Source organism: Glycine max, chromosome 12 (assembly GCF_000004515.6).
Source record: "Glycine max cultivar Williams 82 chromosome 12, Glycine_max_v4.0, whole genome shotgun sequence".
Lineage (NCBI taxonomy): Eukaryota > Viridiplantae > Streptophyta > Magnoliopsida > Fabales > Fabaceae > Glycine > Glycine max.
Window position 1 is genome coordinate 39,335,925 of NC_038248.2, and position 13,451 is coordinate 39,349,375.

General features: G+C 34.4%; 1 protein-coding gene across 2 annotated transcripts; it reads right to left on the reverse strand.

Moving 5' to 3' along the window:
- Positions 1-629: 629 nt before the first annotated feature.
- Positions 630-12,400, reverse strand: LOC100801876 (myosin-12). Of its 2 annotated transcripts, none has more exons than XM_003539534.5 (24): positions 11,215-12,400; positions 10,181-10,282; positions 9,942-10,085; positions 9,707-9,857; positions 9,584-9,611; positions 9,276-9,444; positions 9,082-9,145; positions 8,918-8,931; positions 8,744-8,828; positions 8,306-8,409; positions 8,051-8,189; positions 7,766-7,884; positions 7,520-7,672; positions 7,350-7,439; positions 6,651-6,728; positions 6,274-6,432; positions 5,414-5,611; positions 4,992-5,197; positions 4,786-4,921; positions 3,649-3,778; positions 3,207-3,317; positions 3,009-3,121; positions 1,926-2,138; positions 630-1,529 (listed from the first exon to the last, which is right to left on the reverse strand). In XM_003539534.5, the coding sequence occupies exons 1-24, from the start codon at positions 11,620-11,622 to the stop codon at positions 1,053-1,055; spliced, it is 3,591 nt and encodes a 1,196-aa protein (XP_003539582.1). In that variant the 5' UTR covers positions 11,623-12,400; the 3' UTR covers positions 630-1,052. The 2 variants fall into 2 exon arrangements, with proteins under 2 accessions (XP_003539582.1, XP_006592897.1); XM_006592834.4 differs by having other exon boundaries at positions 1,926-2,141.
- Positions 12,401-13,451: the final 1,051 nt, after the last annotated feature.

Consider the following 13,451-nt stretch of genomic DNA (forward strand, 5'->3'; position numbering starts at 1 on the left):
TCTGTATGGGTGCTTAACTATAATATTGAAAAGGATTAATTGAGAAGACATTTTTTTAGCTTTTGTAGAGTTTTTTTTTTTTAAGGAGCTTTTGTAGAGTTCAAGAAAATAATCAATAATAACAATAAATCAAATGAATTGTTTGAAAAAAGTGTTAGGAAAGTAAAATGCCAATGATTACAAAGGTTTAAAGAAAGTTAAAAGAAAAGTTGAAAAGTTATCTAAAAAGAAAGTGGATATCCTATCAACATTTTTTTTACCCATAACAATTAAAGATGGTATTAAAGATTTACAATAATTTATTATCCTGTTCAAGTTAGACCCCATGATATAAATTGGCATAAATGTCACCAATAAATAAATAAAAGTTTTAGCTTTTAATAAGTATTGGCATATCATGAGCCATGAGGTGTAGGTGAGAAATTGAGAAGTCACGAATATTTAGATTTTGCTTATGTGACTTAAAAAGTTAAAAATAAAAGATGAAGTTAAGATGATATCTTTATGCAAAATCGGGAATGCAGAATCCTGCTCAGAGCTGATTTTTGAGCTTCTCTCATTCTTGCAACTGGCTCAAATAAACCGTATGGCCATGGTGGTGTGGGGAATACGGAGGAGACGAAATGATAAACTCTGGAATAATATCCAGTTTTCAGACCAGCTAGTGGTGAGGAGGATCATCTATAAACAAACAAAAAAGATGTTTTATGAGTTCATTTGAACAGAAAATTTCAATTTTTGAAGAGATTAAGGCTAAGTTTTACATTACATCAGCAACAACAGCATATACATGACCAAACTAGACTACTAATACAACTATGCAACCTAAAGTCTACAACTATACATCACTCCCCCCATGTAACAAAATTGGTAGATATACATTTTTTCCCCTTCACCAACTAGTACAATAACACTTTTCAAATGTTCCCATGGATGTACAGATGAAGCAACTCCTTAAAATGAGAGTTTATGACAACAATCATTTTACCCCTTTTGCTTAACCTTTCACCTTTTATTCACCTTTGGCAAAGAGAATACTTGTAAGCTGAATGTTATAGTGCTCTCGAACTCAATTTCCCCCACCACCTCCGCCGACTTTTATCCATTTCTGATTTATGTAGTCTTGCTTTTGTCTCTCTTAGTCTAGCCTTGTATTCTTTCTTCCACCCCTCAAAGCTATGTTTGAGTTTCCGAAGTTCTTCAACGGAATTCGTGTTAGCAGATTGACCCGTTTTAACCTCAACCAGAGCTCTGGCATCATCATCAAAGGTATGTCTGCGTTGCTCAAATTCCTTCATCAGGTTGCTGACTGAAGTCAAAGTACCTTTGGCATCTCTCCCTGCTCCAGCTTCAGTAAGACTACTGGAATACTTCAAAGGTGTGCTTGCCCCAGGTGTTCGAGGTGTTCGGGATCCCACAGAAGTAGCATCTTCTGAATCATAGCCGAAAGGTGACGCAACATCACGCCTCGCAATTTGACTGCTGGCATTCTCAGAAGCAAGGCTCTTTCTAGCAGCAGCAAGGCTCATCTGCATTGAAATTGCAATCAGAAACTTCAATATAATTTTAAGCTATATTTGAAACCATTTATGCATGGGATCTTTTAGTAAATATGGTTGGAACAAACTCATTAAAAAACAGAAAATCACCACAAATAACAAATTACTTTCTAGGTATAAGTCTCTTCGTATCAGCAATAAACAAACTAGCACATTATAAGAGTTCCTGTTAATTCATCTTTAAGACTGACACAGGCGACTAAGTGCAGGTGTTTGGTTATGGAGGGGTTGAGGAATACTACGAATTTTTTCAAGGAGGCCAAAGCAAAATGGGCTAGTCAAAAGTTCAGTTTGATCAGATAAATCAACTTTGTCTATTACAATATTATTCACGAGTATGAGGATTTCTATGAGTTGAAAGCATACTTGCAAAGATGCCATCTGTTTTTGCCACATATCCTCCATTGATTTCATCCTTTTCTCATATTCAATCCACCTTCTCTCAAATTGTTTTAGCTGTTCCTTCAATTCGGCATTTTCCTCTTCCTTTTGCTCTATGGTAGCTTCAGCCTTGATAACCCGCCTTTGGAGTTCTGCTAAGGCTGAAGGAAGATTCTGGCCCCGCTCACCGGACACATCCTGCTAGACCAAAAAAATAAGAAATTTATGGTGTTGAGTGGTAGGGAACTTTACAAAATCATGAAGCTCAGCATTCTATATCCATGAAAAATCCCATTCCAAAAGGAAATATGCTTTTGAATGCTTCAAATGAAGAAGGCAAAACAATATGCTCAAGGTACCAATGGATTTTATGTTTGAGACCACCATGCAAATAAATACTTAGTCATGTTTCTGCAAAAAGGCTGGTATAGTGTGCAGTATAACAACCAAAAGACTAGAAAGAAAGCTCTTTGATATCTTACAATTGACTACTAAAAGATGACACAAACAGTTTGTGAGATGTTGATCTCAACAGAGGGAGAACTTTGATTACTACCAATTAAATCACAATACTTGTGCAAAAAATATGATCTGTACTTAATATAATGAACAACTACTAGCATTACTCAAATTTAATTCATTTAATATGAAAAGTTCCAGAAAAATTAAATCTTTCTTACCATTTTAATTGGTATATCATTTTATACACTTCCTGTGCTACCAAATATAGATATTATTTATTCTTTAGAATTAAGAAAAGAAAAATCAATTGTCATACCAACCAGGGATATAAATTCTCAAATACTAGGATAGTCAACATGCCTAGAAATCTTAATGTTTCTCCATAGTCCAAACCTTTAAAGCCCTTGTCTCATTAATAGTATTAAAAGTGGGTTTGAAATGAACTGAAAATTATATGACTTCAGATTTGAAACTCCAAATTGAAATAATTTTTAGTTGGATAGAAGAAATAAAAACCAAAATGTACCATTACATGTATAAAACAACAGAAAAAGAACCAAATCATTTAATTATTTGAAAATTGAGGAAACATGCATGGTAAAGTACCTTTACTTCAGGCATCTTCACACGTGACCTTCGCCTAGATCTTGCATTTCCAGGAGATTTCTTTGACTTATTCAAGCTACTAGCATGCCTCCGAACCAGCCAGCCACGAATTACTACATAGAAGAGAAATGAATAATAAGCAAACCATATGCAAAGTCCCTGGCAAGGCAAACTTGACAACAACTGTAACACACTAACCAGATTGTAGTGTTGTGGCTGCCTCTATCTCCTTAATATTTTCAGTAGAAATAGTCATAGAAGACTTCACCATAACACCATATTCCCTTCTTGCAATTTCTCCACGAACAACTATAATATAACCAAATTGCAATAAAGTTACAGATACAAACTATAACCAAGGTTATAGTCAATCACTTACAATAAGAATTTGACCATTAGAGTCATCAGATTAAGTGTATAAAGTACTTAATACATATCAAAAAGGTCCTCCAATTTAGATTGTATAAAGTAGAAGCAAAAAAAGCACCAAGATTTCTTTTAGGTTTAAATCGATTATGTTTTCATGGAAATATTTTACTTCAAAAAGTGGCATAAAAATAAAGAAAAAATGAGCATGAGGCCTAGAATCAGATGAGAACATTCAATTCAAACAAAACTAATATTGATAGCCTGGCATTACATGATTGTAAAATAGTCACTCCATTCTTAAGTTCATGGTAATGACGACGAGCTTGATAACCACGAAAGCTTTTTTGAATCCCAAGTATTCCCTGCAAAAGATGTTTTCTCCTATCCTCCAGTGCCCCAATCTGCAAAATCAACCAAAACACAAGAAAAATTAAATGAGAAACCATTAAATGAATTAGTATAAAATCTATCTAAAACATGACATTAAAACTAAGCAAAATCATATATTTGTTCAAGCAAACAAAATCATAGTTCAGAAAAAAAAAATCATTTAGGGTGGTAAATGAATGGATAAAAACAAATCCATTAAAAAATTGATAAAAAGAGCCAATCATCCATGGCCCATATCCAAGGCATTCAGTAACCCTTTTAAAACATAGGATATATAGGTTAGATATCTGTTAGTTGTCAATATCTGTTAAGTGTTTAGAGAGAGTTAGTTGTTGATATTTGATAAGTTTGTTGCGCTGAGAGAGAAAGAATCAAGGTAGTTTGCCTATAAATAATAGGAGAGGTTGGGAGAGAGGGATATCTTGTCATTTGTGAGAGAAATAAAAGCAAACTGGAACTGGGTATCTTGTTAGAAGAATAGGGAAATCAGAACTTCGAGGGTCTGAACTTCCCAATGCCCAATCTAGCAGATTCCTTGGGTCGAATTTTATCTCTCCTAATGTAAGCTTTCCTAAATGGGGTTGGGGTGCTAACAATATGAATATCTAACACATCCACTTGAAATCAATTAAGGTTTCTAAAATAGATGTGTCTAGGCTCTCCTTTGTCAAAATACATTTCATTCTCTACCTTTGTATTTCTTTCAATTAAATGCATCTAGTCTCCCATGTCCAAATGCATGACTCTCCAACCTTTTGGATATCCGATAGACATTTTGGCTGGTTCATTAACTATCCATTAACTAAAACTAATCCAATCCATTAAATCTATTAATATAATTAGATGTACAGAAATGAATTTAAATATGAATGGGTCACAGAAAGTGGACCCAATTGCCAACCTAAGCGTGATCCAGCTCCCAATACTATGGCTCTTGGCTGTTGAACCAAATAAATACTCTAAATAAATGCTAAGGTGCAGTTTTGAGAAGTGAAAACATTAAATTACATAGACATACCTGCCCTGTTCGAAGATACAGTTTGGTGAAGCCAACTTGGTACATTTCAGGAGGGATATTAAACTGTTGCAAAACAGCAACTGAAATGCTCAATGAATCCTGAGATGTGTTTGCCTCAGAAAGCAGAAACCCGTACCTAAACAAGCAGGAATATAAATCAACCCGTTATTCAATATAACATAAAAAAATATAAGTTTCACCACTACCTTCTGGAAAACTCTTGATGCGTCATTCGAGTAGGATATCCAGCCCTTGAAATCCTAACAACCTCCAAAACTCCACAACACTTGAGCTGTTGTAGCACAAGATCTTCATCATATACTCCAGGTTGTTGCTTAGTATTTGGCTTTATACAGCGAATGAAGTGAGGTGTGGTGGTCTCCAACTGATGCATCAACTTGAACAATTGACCCTAAAAGAAAGAGAAGTGTTAGGCTTACTTCCCTCAAATTATTGTGTTTTTCTTATTTAGTATACTCCTAAAATCTTTGTACAGTTATTACATCATATAATTTTAAGGGGACTCGTCATCCACAATCATCACCAACAAATCAATAACATTAAAATCATTTCGTTCCAAATATAAAATACGCATAACCAACCAGTTAAAGTAATGCTACAAGAATACCTTGAACTTTGTGCCAACACTCTGCTTTTGTGAGTCCAGAGAACCTCCATACAAGGAATTTGATTGCTTCTGAGACTGATTAAGCGTCTTTGTGAACAACTGTAGCAGTTCACAACTACATGATGACAGTAGTTGAATGGAATCAGATGGTAGTGGATCTCTGTTCTTTTCTAGGAAGCCACTTGTATCATACAAAACCTAATAAAGGACCAAATATTAGAATAGTCAGAAACATTAATACAAGATTGACTTCCATGGTATGCATTCTACATATACGTGAAAGGCTAAGAAAAACAAAATTATAAAGCAGGAATTTCTGAAAACAGGCTAGGGAAAAAAAGTACGGTTAAAACATTTTTCCTCTAGAGGTAAAATTGTGTGTTTAATATCAAAATGATATTTGTGTCATAAAATTTCTCATGACAAAGTGAAAGCATCCAACATTTGGTTTCGTTATTGAATTGCAAGTAGTGAAAGAAACTAAATAAGCAAAGTTCTTTCGTAGGAGTTACAAAGGGAGAAATATACTATTATATCTAGAAAGAACTAAATAATCATATTAGAAAAACTGGGGCCGTATAAGATTATATTAGTTCATACAAGACAAAAATTACAGTGACAAATATTAATTATCAGTAACGTTACTGCTACAGTATGATAATATCAGCATGAAGTTTATGCTTGATACTGCAATACTCTGGGTGCACTATTTTCAAAATGAACACAGCTTAAACCAGTAAATTTAAGGATTAATTCAATTTTAAAAACTACAGCCAAGTAGATTTTGTAGCAATTAAATTGAAGGATCGATTTGACTTTAAAAATCACAACCAATAAAGGTCCTAAGTACTGATACTAACCTCCCCTGCATAATGACAGACACTAAAAGCCCTGCCTCTTTCCCCTTTAAAGCAAGGATTAGCGTGCAGGTGCTGTTTAAGTTTGTTGGCAAGTGTTAGATCACTGGCCCTGGGGAAATTCGATTCCTCGTCCAACAAAGAGAGTAGCCCCAGAGGCTTCTGCATATTATACAACAGAGTACATAATGAAAATACTAGTCACAGAGGATAAAGTGAACTCCAACATTACAACCTGAACATAATATGATTCTGAAAATAATCTTCAGTGTAAAAAAACTAAAAAAGAATGCAACAAAAATAAAAACATTGGTCTGGTTTCCAGCTCAGCGAAAGAGGAATAGCTATAAAATTTTAGAAATCTTAAACCATATAAATACCTTCTCAAAGAGATCCAAACACACTTGATTGTCCTCAAAATCTACTTTGGTCCAATCAATGCCATCTAATTCGTAATCCTGAAGCATGTAAATTGCAATGTTGCTGTCAAGCTAACCAAGCCTGTTCAAAATACATACATAGCATGTGATAGAAACACCATCTTCTTGTTTTGTTGTGTCATGGTTGTTTTCATCAGTTAGTAAATGTTTTCCCTCTGTCTTGTAGACAGATAAACACAACATGAGCCTAGGTTGACCTATACTAAATGGTTCACAATCAATTCAAAGCACTAGGACATCATTAAATGTGACAGACAATTTACTAAAGTAAACAATACACTGATTCAGATAGATAAGTCAGCAATCAGGATTAAACTGAGCTGTGATTTTATAATTCAAAGGTTTCTTGTGCTGAGAAATTTTAGTTTGATACGTTGCTTTTAATTAGTCATGTACTATATTGGCCAAAACTGTTGAGAAGTCCTCACCAAATCTGTTTTTTTTTTTACTTCAAAAAGATAACAGAAAAATACACAAACTAAATTCCTGGATTTGTATCACACTATTGCATTCAAATTAAAGATGCCACCATACCAGGCATCAAAATACCCAGCAATCTTAAACACAAATAAAATTCCTGGAATTGTATTACACACTGACAATTTTGTGTTCAAATTAAAGCTTAACATAGTTGCTGACCTCCTGCTCAAGTTTAAACAGATGCCGATTGAAATGTTGTTGAAGCCTCTCATTGGCATAGTTTATACAAAATTGTTCAAAGCTGTTATTCTACAAAATAAAAATAATAAACTATTAACAAAGAGTCTATCTATGAAGCATCAATAAACACGTTAATACAAACTGCATACCTGGAATGACTCAAACCCATAAATATCAAGGATACTTATGGATCTCCCAGTGCGGCGTTTACCCACTTCAAGTGACTTATTAACTTGTTCTACAAGCCAACCAAACAAGCTTGCATAGATAAATTTTGCTAATGCATCTCTTGCATCAATTGCCTAAACATGGATTAAAAATTGGATATAATAATATAATACAATTAGGAGAAATAGAAAACTAGATCAACTGAATTGTTCAAGTAATAGACAGACCTGCCGCAAGGTCAATGTCTTGGTAATGGTATCCTTGCCAGCTTGGATTTTATGGGTAGATAATGCTTCCATTAGCTCATGGGAACTGCAACCCATTAGCAAAGCAGCATTTGTTACAGCTGCCAATAGAAAAGAAAAACCAAAGTCATTTTTTAGTAACTGAAATTTCAAATATACCCTTTATGTTATCCATAGACAATATGAAACAAGGAGGGAGGATTGCCCACTCTTATATAGACTACTTTGGCCATATTCCTAGTTGATGTGGAACATCTTAACAATTACCTTCATCATTCACCACCTCAATGTGATTTTCATTGTCAGTATCTTGGAATGATATATTTCCCAACCATAATATTGCAGTCAGCATCTTAAAAACTAGCTCTTGATCCTCTTTGCACATTCGAATAACATCCAATGCTTTCTGGGGAAAAACTCAAATGCAAGAGGAAAAAATGACATGAGATCTTAGGAGGCCATAAAGGCATAAACAAAATTAAAGAAGCTAATGTTCAAAAAATGAACTGTAAAATAATATACCATCAGCCTATGAAACTTTTTAGCATCATCAACACCATCAATTGTCATGCAGTCACTCTGGTTAAGATATTTATATTCGCTAGCCGCCCTAAGATTCAGTCTTTCTGCACAGGAAAATAAATTAATTCCATATAGTGATATGGGAGAAAATATTTTCATGCTCAATTAAGCTGATGAAGAAATCACAATGTGAAGGTAACTTATCACTTCACATGCAGAAATTGGGGTCGATAAATTTCTGTATAAAATCTAGTGTTCATTTAAAAGTCATAACTAATATTATAGGGCAGAGGAGATCTTAACAGATGACAACACTGGGAGAATCACAGTCAGCAGTCATTTCAATGGAATTATATCAAAAATGGTCATTTTGATCTCAAAGATGCACAGAAGCATTCAAGTATGCAAACTAATTGATAGACTGCGTAGAAAATGCACCTTTAAGATCAGATGAAGATCCAGCACAAAGTTGATAAAATATGTGATATGACCTCTCGTCCAAGGCAAGTTGAACAACTCTTGACTGGCCACAGGAGACAAGATGATTTCAGAAGTGAAGAATAATAAATATTTCAGTTTCACACTTTTGTTCAAAAGAGCATCTCAAGTTACCTTTTCTAACAGAACTGTTCAAGTTAGCATATGGGAATTGACATATGACAAAAACACAAAATCATAAGAATAAGTCAGGTCATTAAATTGAAAAAACAAAAAAATAAAAAGAAATCAGAAAAGAGCTAATTTTATGTGAACATATTTAACTCAAACAGTCTTACAAGTTTGAATTTTTGCCCCACAAATTTTCCCCATTGTGCTGAAATGAATTTCAATCAACTTCCCCTGCACCCAATTAAAAATGAATATCAACTAAACTGCTCAGCCATTAGACAACATCCACAAATCTTAAAGAAATCTTATAGAACAAGAAAAAGTGGTCCTTCCACTACAATAAAAAGAAATGCAAACTCACAAATCTGCTAGAGTTGTCATTCCTAGATGTTTTTGCATTCCCAAAAGCTTCTAGTATAAAGTTTGTCAGGAGAACTTCATTTTCTATTCCAGAACAGCCACCACCAAGAGCAGCTAAGTATTGCATAGCAATTTTTGCTGTCTCTGTTTTCCCAGATCCACTCTCACCACTGTAAAAAAAATTCTAACAGCGATTATTAACAAGTATACTAGTGACTATAAACTCTTATTACCAAAAAAAAAATGAGTTCAGGAACATGTATTAAGAGGCGTGCATAAAACAAATCATCTAATGTGCTGAGTGCTGACCTTATGATAATGGACTGATTCGCTTCATCTGCAAAGTACAACATGCAAACAGAAAAGCTTTGTATCACACAACTGCATTATACAGGTTTCAAGGAGGAGAAAGAAAAGGCAAATTCCATTTACCTCTCATCATCTCATTATAAGCTGCATCTGCCATAGCATAAACATGAGGCCTATCCATAAGTTTCTGCCTATAAGCTGAAATATAATCATCTCCATAAATTTGAACATCTTTGAAAGGATTGAGTGCAATTAAAATTGGCCCTGATTTACTCTGCATACAAAGAGCAAGAGCAGCATATGAGAATACATAGAAAATCACGTGAGTAGGAAAAACAAGCCAAAGCAGCAGACATACGTAAATCATATCCTGAGAATATCTAGACTGAAGATTGTGCAGAACTGAGGGCTCATTTAAATAACTGAGCTGTATAAGATCTTCAACACCCTCTAAAATATCAGGATTGGCCGGTAACAGCTCTGATCTGGCTACTTTGATAACCTGCAGTAACAACTCAATGGCATAAATGACCTGTTACCTTGCATATTCAAGAACAAATACTACCTTTGAAAAACAGAAAAGGCTTAGAAATTCACGTTTCCATTTGAGAGTGAAACAGATGCTTCCTCTCCTGAAGTTGACTGTATTGTTCCCAGCTCCCACTTCCCTTTCGGTTGCCTACACCAAACATGAAGTTTCTGTGGAAACAACCAAAAACAGAAATGAATTTAACAGACACAAACATGCCATAAACAATGTCTCAATCCTGATATATAAATAGATAAAAGCCCCCAACAAACATTCTCCTAATGTAAAAAGTTAAAAGCAACTCTGATATTTTTCAATAAAAATCTTTTATATGATCAACAAATAGGAAGACTTAGGGAAACAACAAACAGAAAGAAAATTGAGCTGCCAGTAAGCTACACATGCCACAAACAATTTATCTGTGCAATATTAACCTACTGAAGAACAAAATTGGTGCCAATATGAAACATCAAACAAATAAAAGCCCTGAATCAAAATGTCAGTCAATAAATAGCAAGCCAAGAAGGTATTACAATATCTTTAGAATCTTTAGAATTAAAATTTTTAACATAACCAAGCAGCTTTCTAATCTAATTAACATAGGTTAAACTTATCTCTATTTACAATTCTGAAAACGTTATGCTACAGTGTCACAATCACATCTTTTTTAAACAATTCTGAAAGTGTTATGCTACACTGTCACAATCACACCTTTTTTAAACACCAACTTCCACATTTCATTGAAGCTGATTGCTTTCACCCAAACACCAAAAACTTATCATTTTCTAACTAAAAAACATGCAACACAAAATGAGGCAGATTAACTGAAAACAAGCTGAGAGTTTCAAAACACTAAGAACTACTGTTAAAACCCCAATCCATTAATCAACCGATAAAACTTAGATGCAGTTTCTTAGGTATTTTTGGTATTGTTTACCAATCAGAATTGGGGTTTCACCTCAGTAATCCACATAATAAAGGTTTACATTAAAGGTCAACATAAAATACCAAGGTAAAACTTCAATTCTGATTAGAGAACAGCACCAAAAGCTCTTAAAAGAATTGTACATAAGTTTTTATGCATTTTCAAGTCCCAAATTACCTTTTTGATGAAATAAACAACATTATCATCCTCCAATTCCCCGGTCGGAGGAGGAGCTTCACACTCAGCAGAAGCATCATTGGATGTAAAAACCGGACGTGGTGATGATTGTTCACTCACTATCTCTTCTGATTTGACTTCATAAGGGGATTCAACATTCAACTTGACCTTCTTGGTCCCAAAACTGCCCTTCCTTCTGTGCCCCATCACACCATTCTCACCATCCACCTTGAAGTTGTTAGGCAGCGACCTCCTCCCCGGCGGCAACCGCGCCCTCGACGGCGGCCGCGACGGCAATGCCGGCGGCAAGTCCTTCGGCTTCTCCTCCTCGTCTCTCCGGCGAAGCGATTCAAGCATCTCCTCCAGCGAACTCCTCGTTAGAGAAGACATGGAAGCTGATATCATCATCTTCAAAACTTCAATCAACAAAATTCACCCGAATTTCACAGCTTTTCCCTCAAATTCTCATACCCAGCTCGAGAATTTTTCAATTTTCAACACCCCATTTCCTGATTCCGACGACCCATTTCGGAATCAACGCGGAAAATGGAAACAAAAATGAAAAAATAGTTTCTTTTTTTTTCTTTTCTTCTGGGGGTGGTTTGAAAGAGATAAGGTCGAAAAGGGTCGTTGGAGGAATCAACGCAACCTTCGACACCGAACTCCAGAGGTGCATTTGCCAAATCGAGGAAAGTCGCGGGTTTCCATTGCTGAAAGCGAAACTTCCGAGGTTTGAATGAGGAGGTTGAGGTTGTTGCGAACGAGAAACAAAAACAAACCTCCTCAGAGAGTCTCAAAGAGAGAGAAAGAGAAACCCAAAAAAACAGAGAGGAGAGAGAAAGGGATAGGAAAGAAAAAAAAAATGGTTACGAACACCAACAATTTGGGAAAATTCCTGTTGTGAGTGTTGTTCTGTTTTTTTCCTGCTCTGTTCTTTGCAAAAAAAAAACAAAAAAAAACGAACGTTCAACGTTGCTGTGTGTTCCTGAAAACAGAACAGGAACTTTTAACTCTGTCCTTGTTGTCGCTGTTGGTGGTGATGATGGCTTTTTTTTCCCCAGAAATTTTCAAATTTTTCCGATGAGTTGGCGACGCAACTAACTACTCTTGCAATATTCTTAATTCGTTCCTTCGGGCAACCGTTTGGATCTTACAGGGAAAAGAATATTATAAAGTTATTTATTTGAACCTACCAAAATAAAATGAGAAAATAGTATAGTTAATTATTAATTAATAATATTAAATTGAACATAAAAAAAAGTTGTGGATTTTGAAATGATGGTGATGTGTTTATTCAAAATGAGTATGGATGTGAGTGCGGGAACGTGGGAAAAGTCTGACAGTATGCTTCCAGGTATATTACTTAAATGGACTGAAGTTTCAATTCAATTTACCACTTTGGAAATTAGTTAGTTAATTAATTAATTCAAACATTTAATATTTGAATTTTAATTATTTAAAAACAAAATACTAAGATTAAATTTATATTTTGAACAAATTTAATGTTTTGAATGTATTTTGTTTGACAATTTTAATTTTATATTGACTAATGTTTTTAATGCACTTGTTGATTTGTTATATGGTGTTTAACAATTTTTAATATCTTAAATGTATTTTGTTTAACAACTTATGGTGTTTCAACTTTTTCAGAATTATTTCTTCTTAACTCTACCTTCAACCTAAAACAAACGGGATAATTACGTTGTACGGTGAAAATAATTTTATTCAATTGCACTTGCACTAATGCTATTTCCCTATGACAAGTATTTTTTTTTTATAACTTTCCTATGACGTGTTTTGAGGGAAGGGGAAAAAAAGAAGAAATAAAAGGTGAAGGGTAATAGTATATTTCTTTTTTTGGTTTAAGAAAAAAATAAGAGAAAAAATAATTTTTAAAAACAAAAATTTAACTTTTTTTTTCTTTCTATTTAAAATTGCACTGCATCTCTTCTGCTTCACTTTGCAATTTGCATCCCCGATTCCGATTCAGACCATAATGGATTTCTGCTTTCACCTTGACGCCAAGCGAGGCAAACCCAAAATGAATCATTTATGTCGGAAATCCCTTGCCATAAGTGAATGGCAAATTGCATGGCTATGAACTATGAATAAATGGGAAATTTAATTGCATGCTTAAGAAATAAAAGTGAATAGTAAGATTTACAAGACAATTCGTAAAGAATGGGAGTTAAGTAAGTTGATTGTGAGTTTAAATGATAATTACTAATTAGATAAAG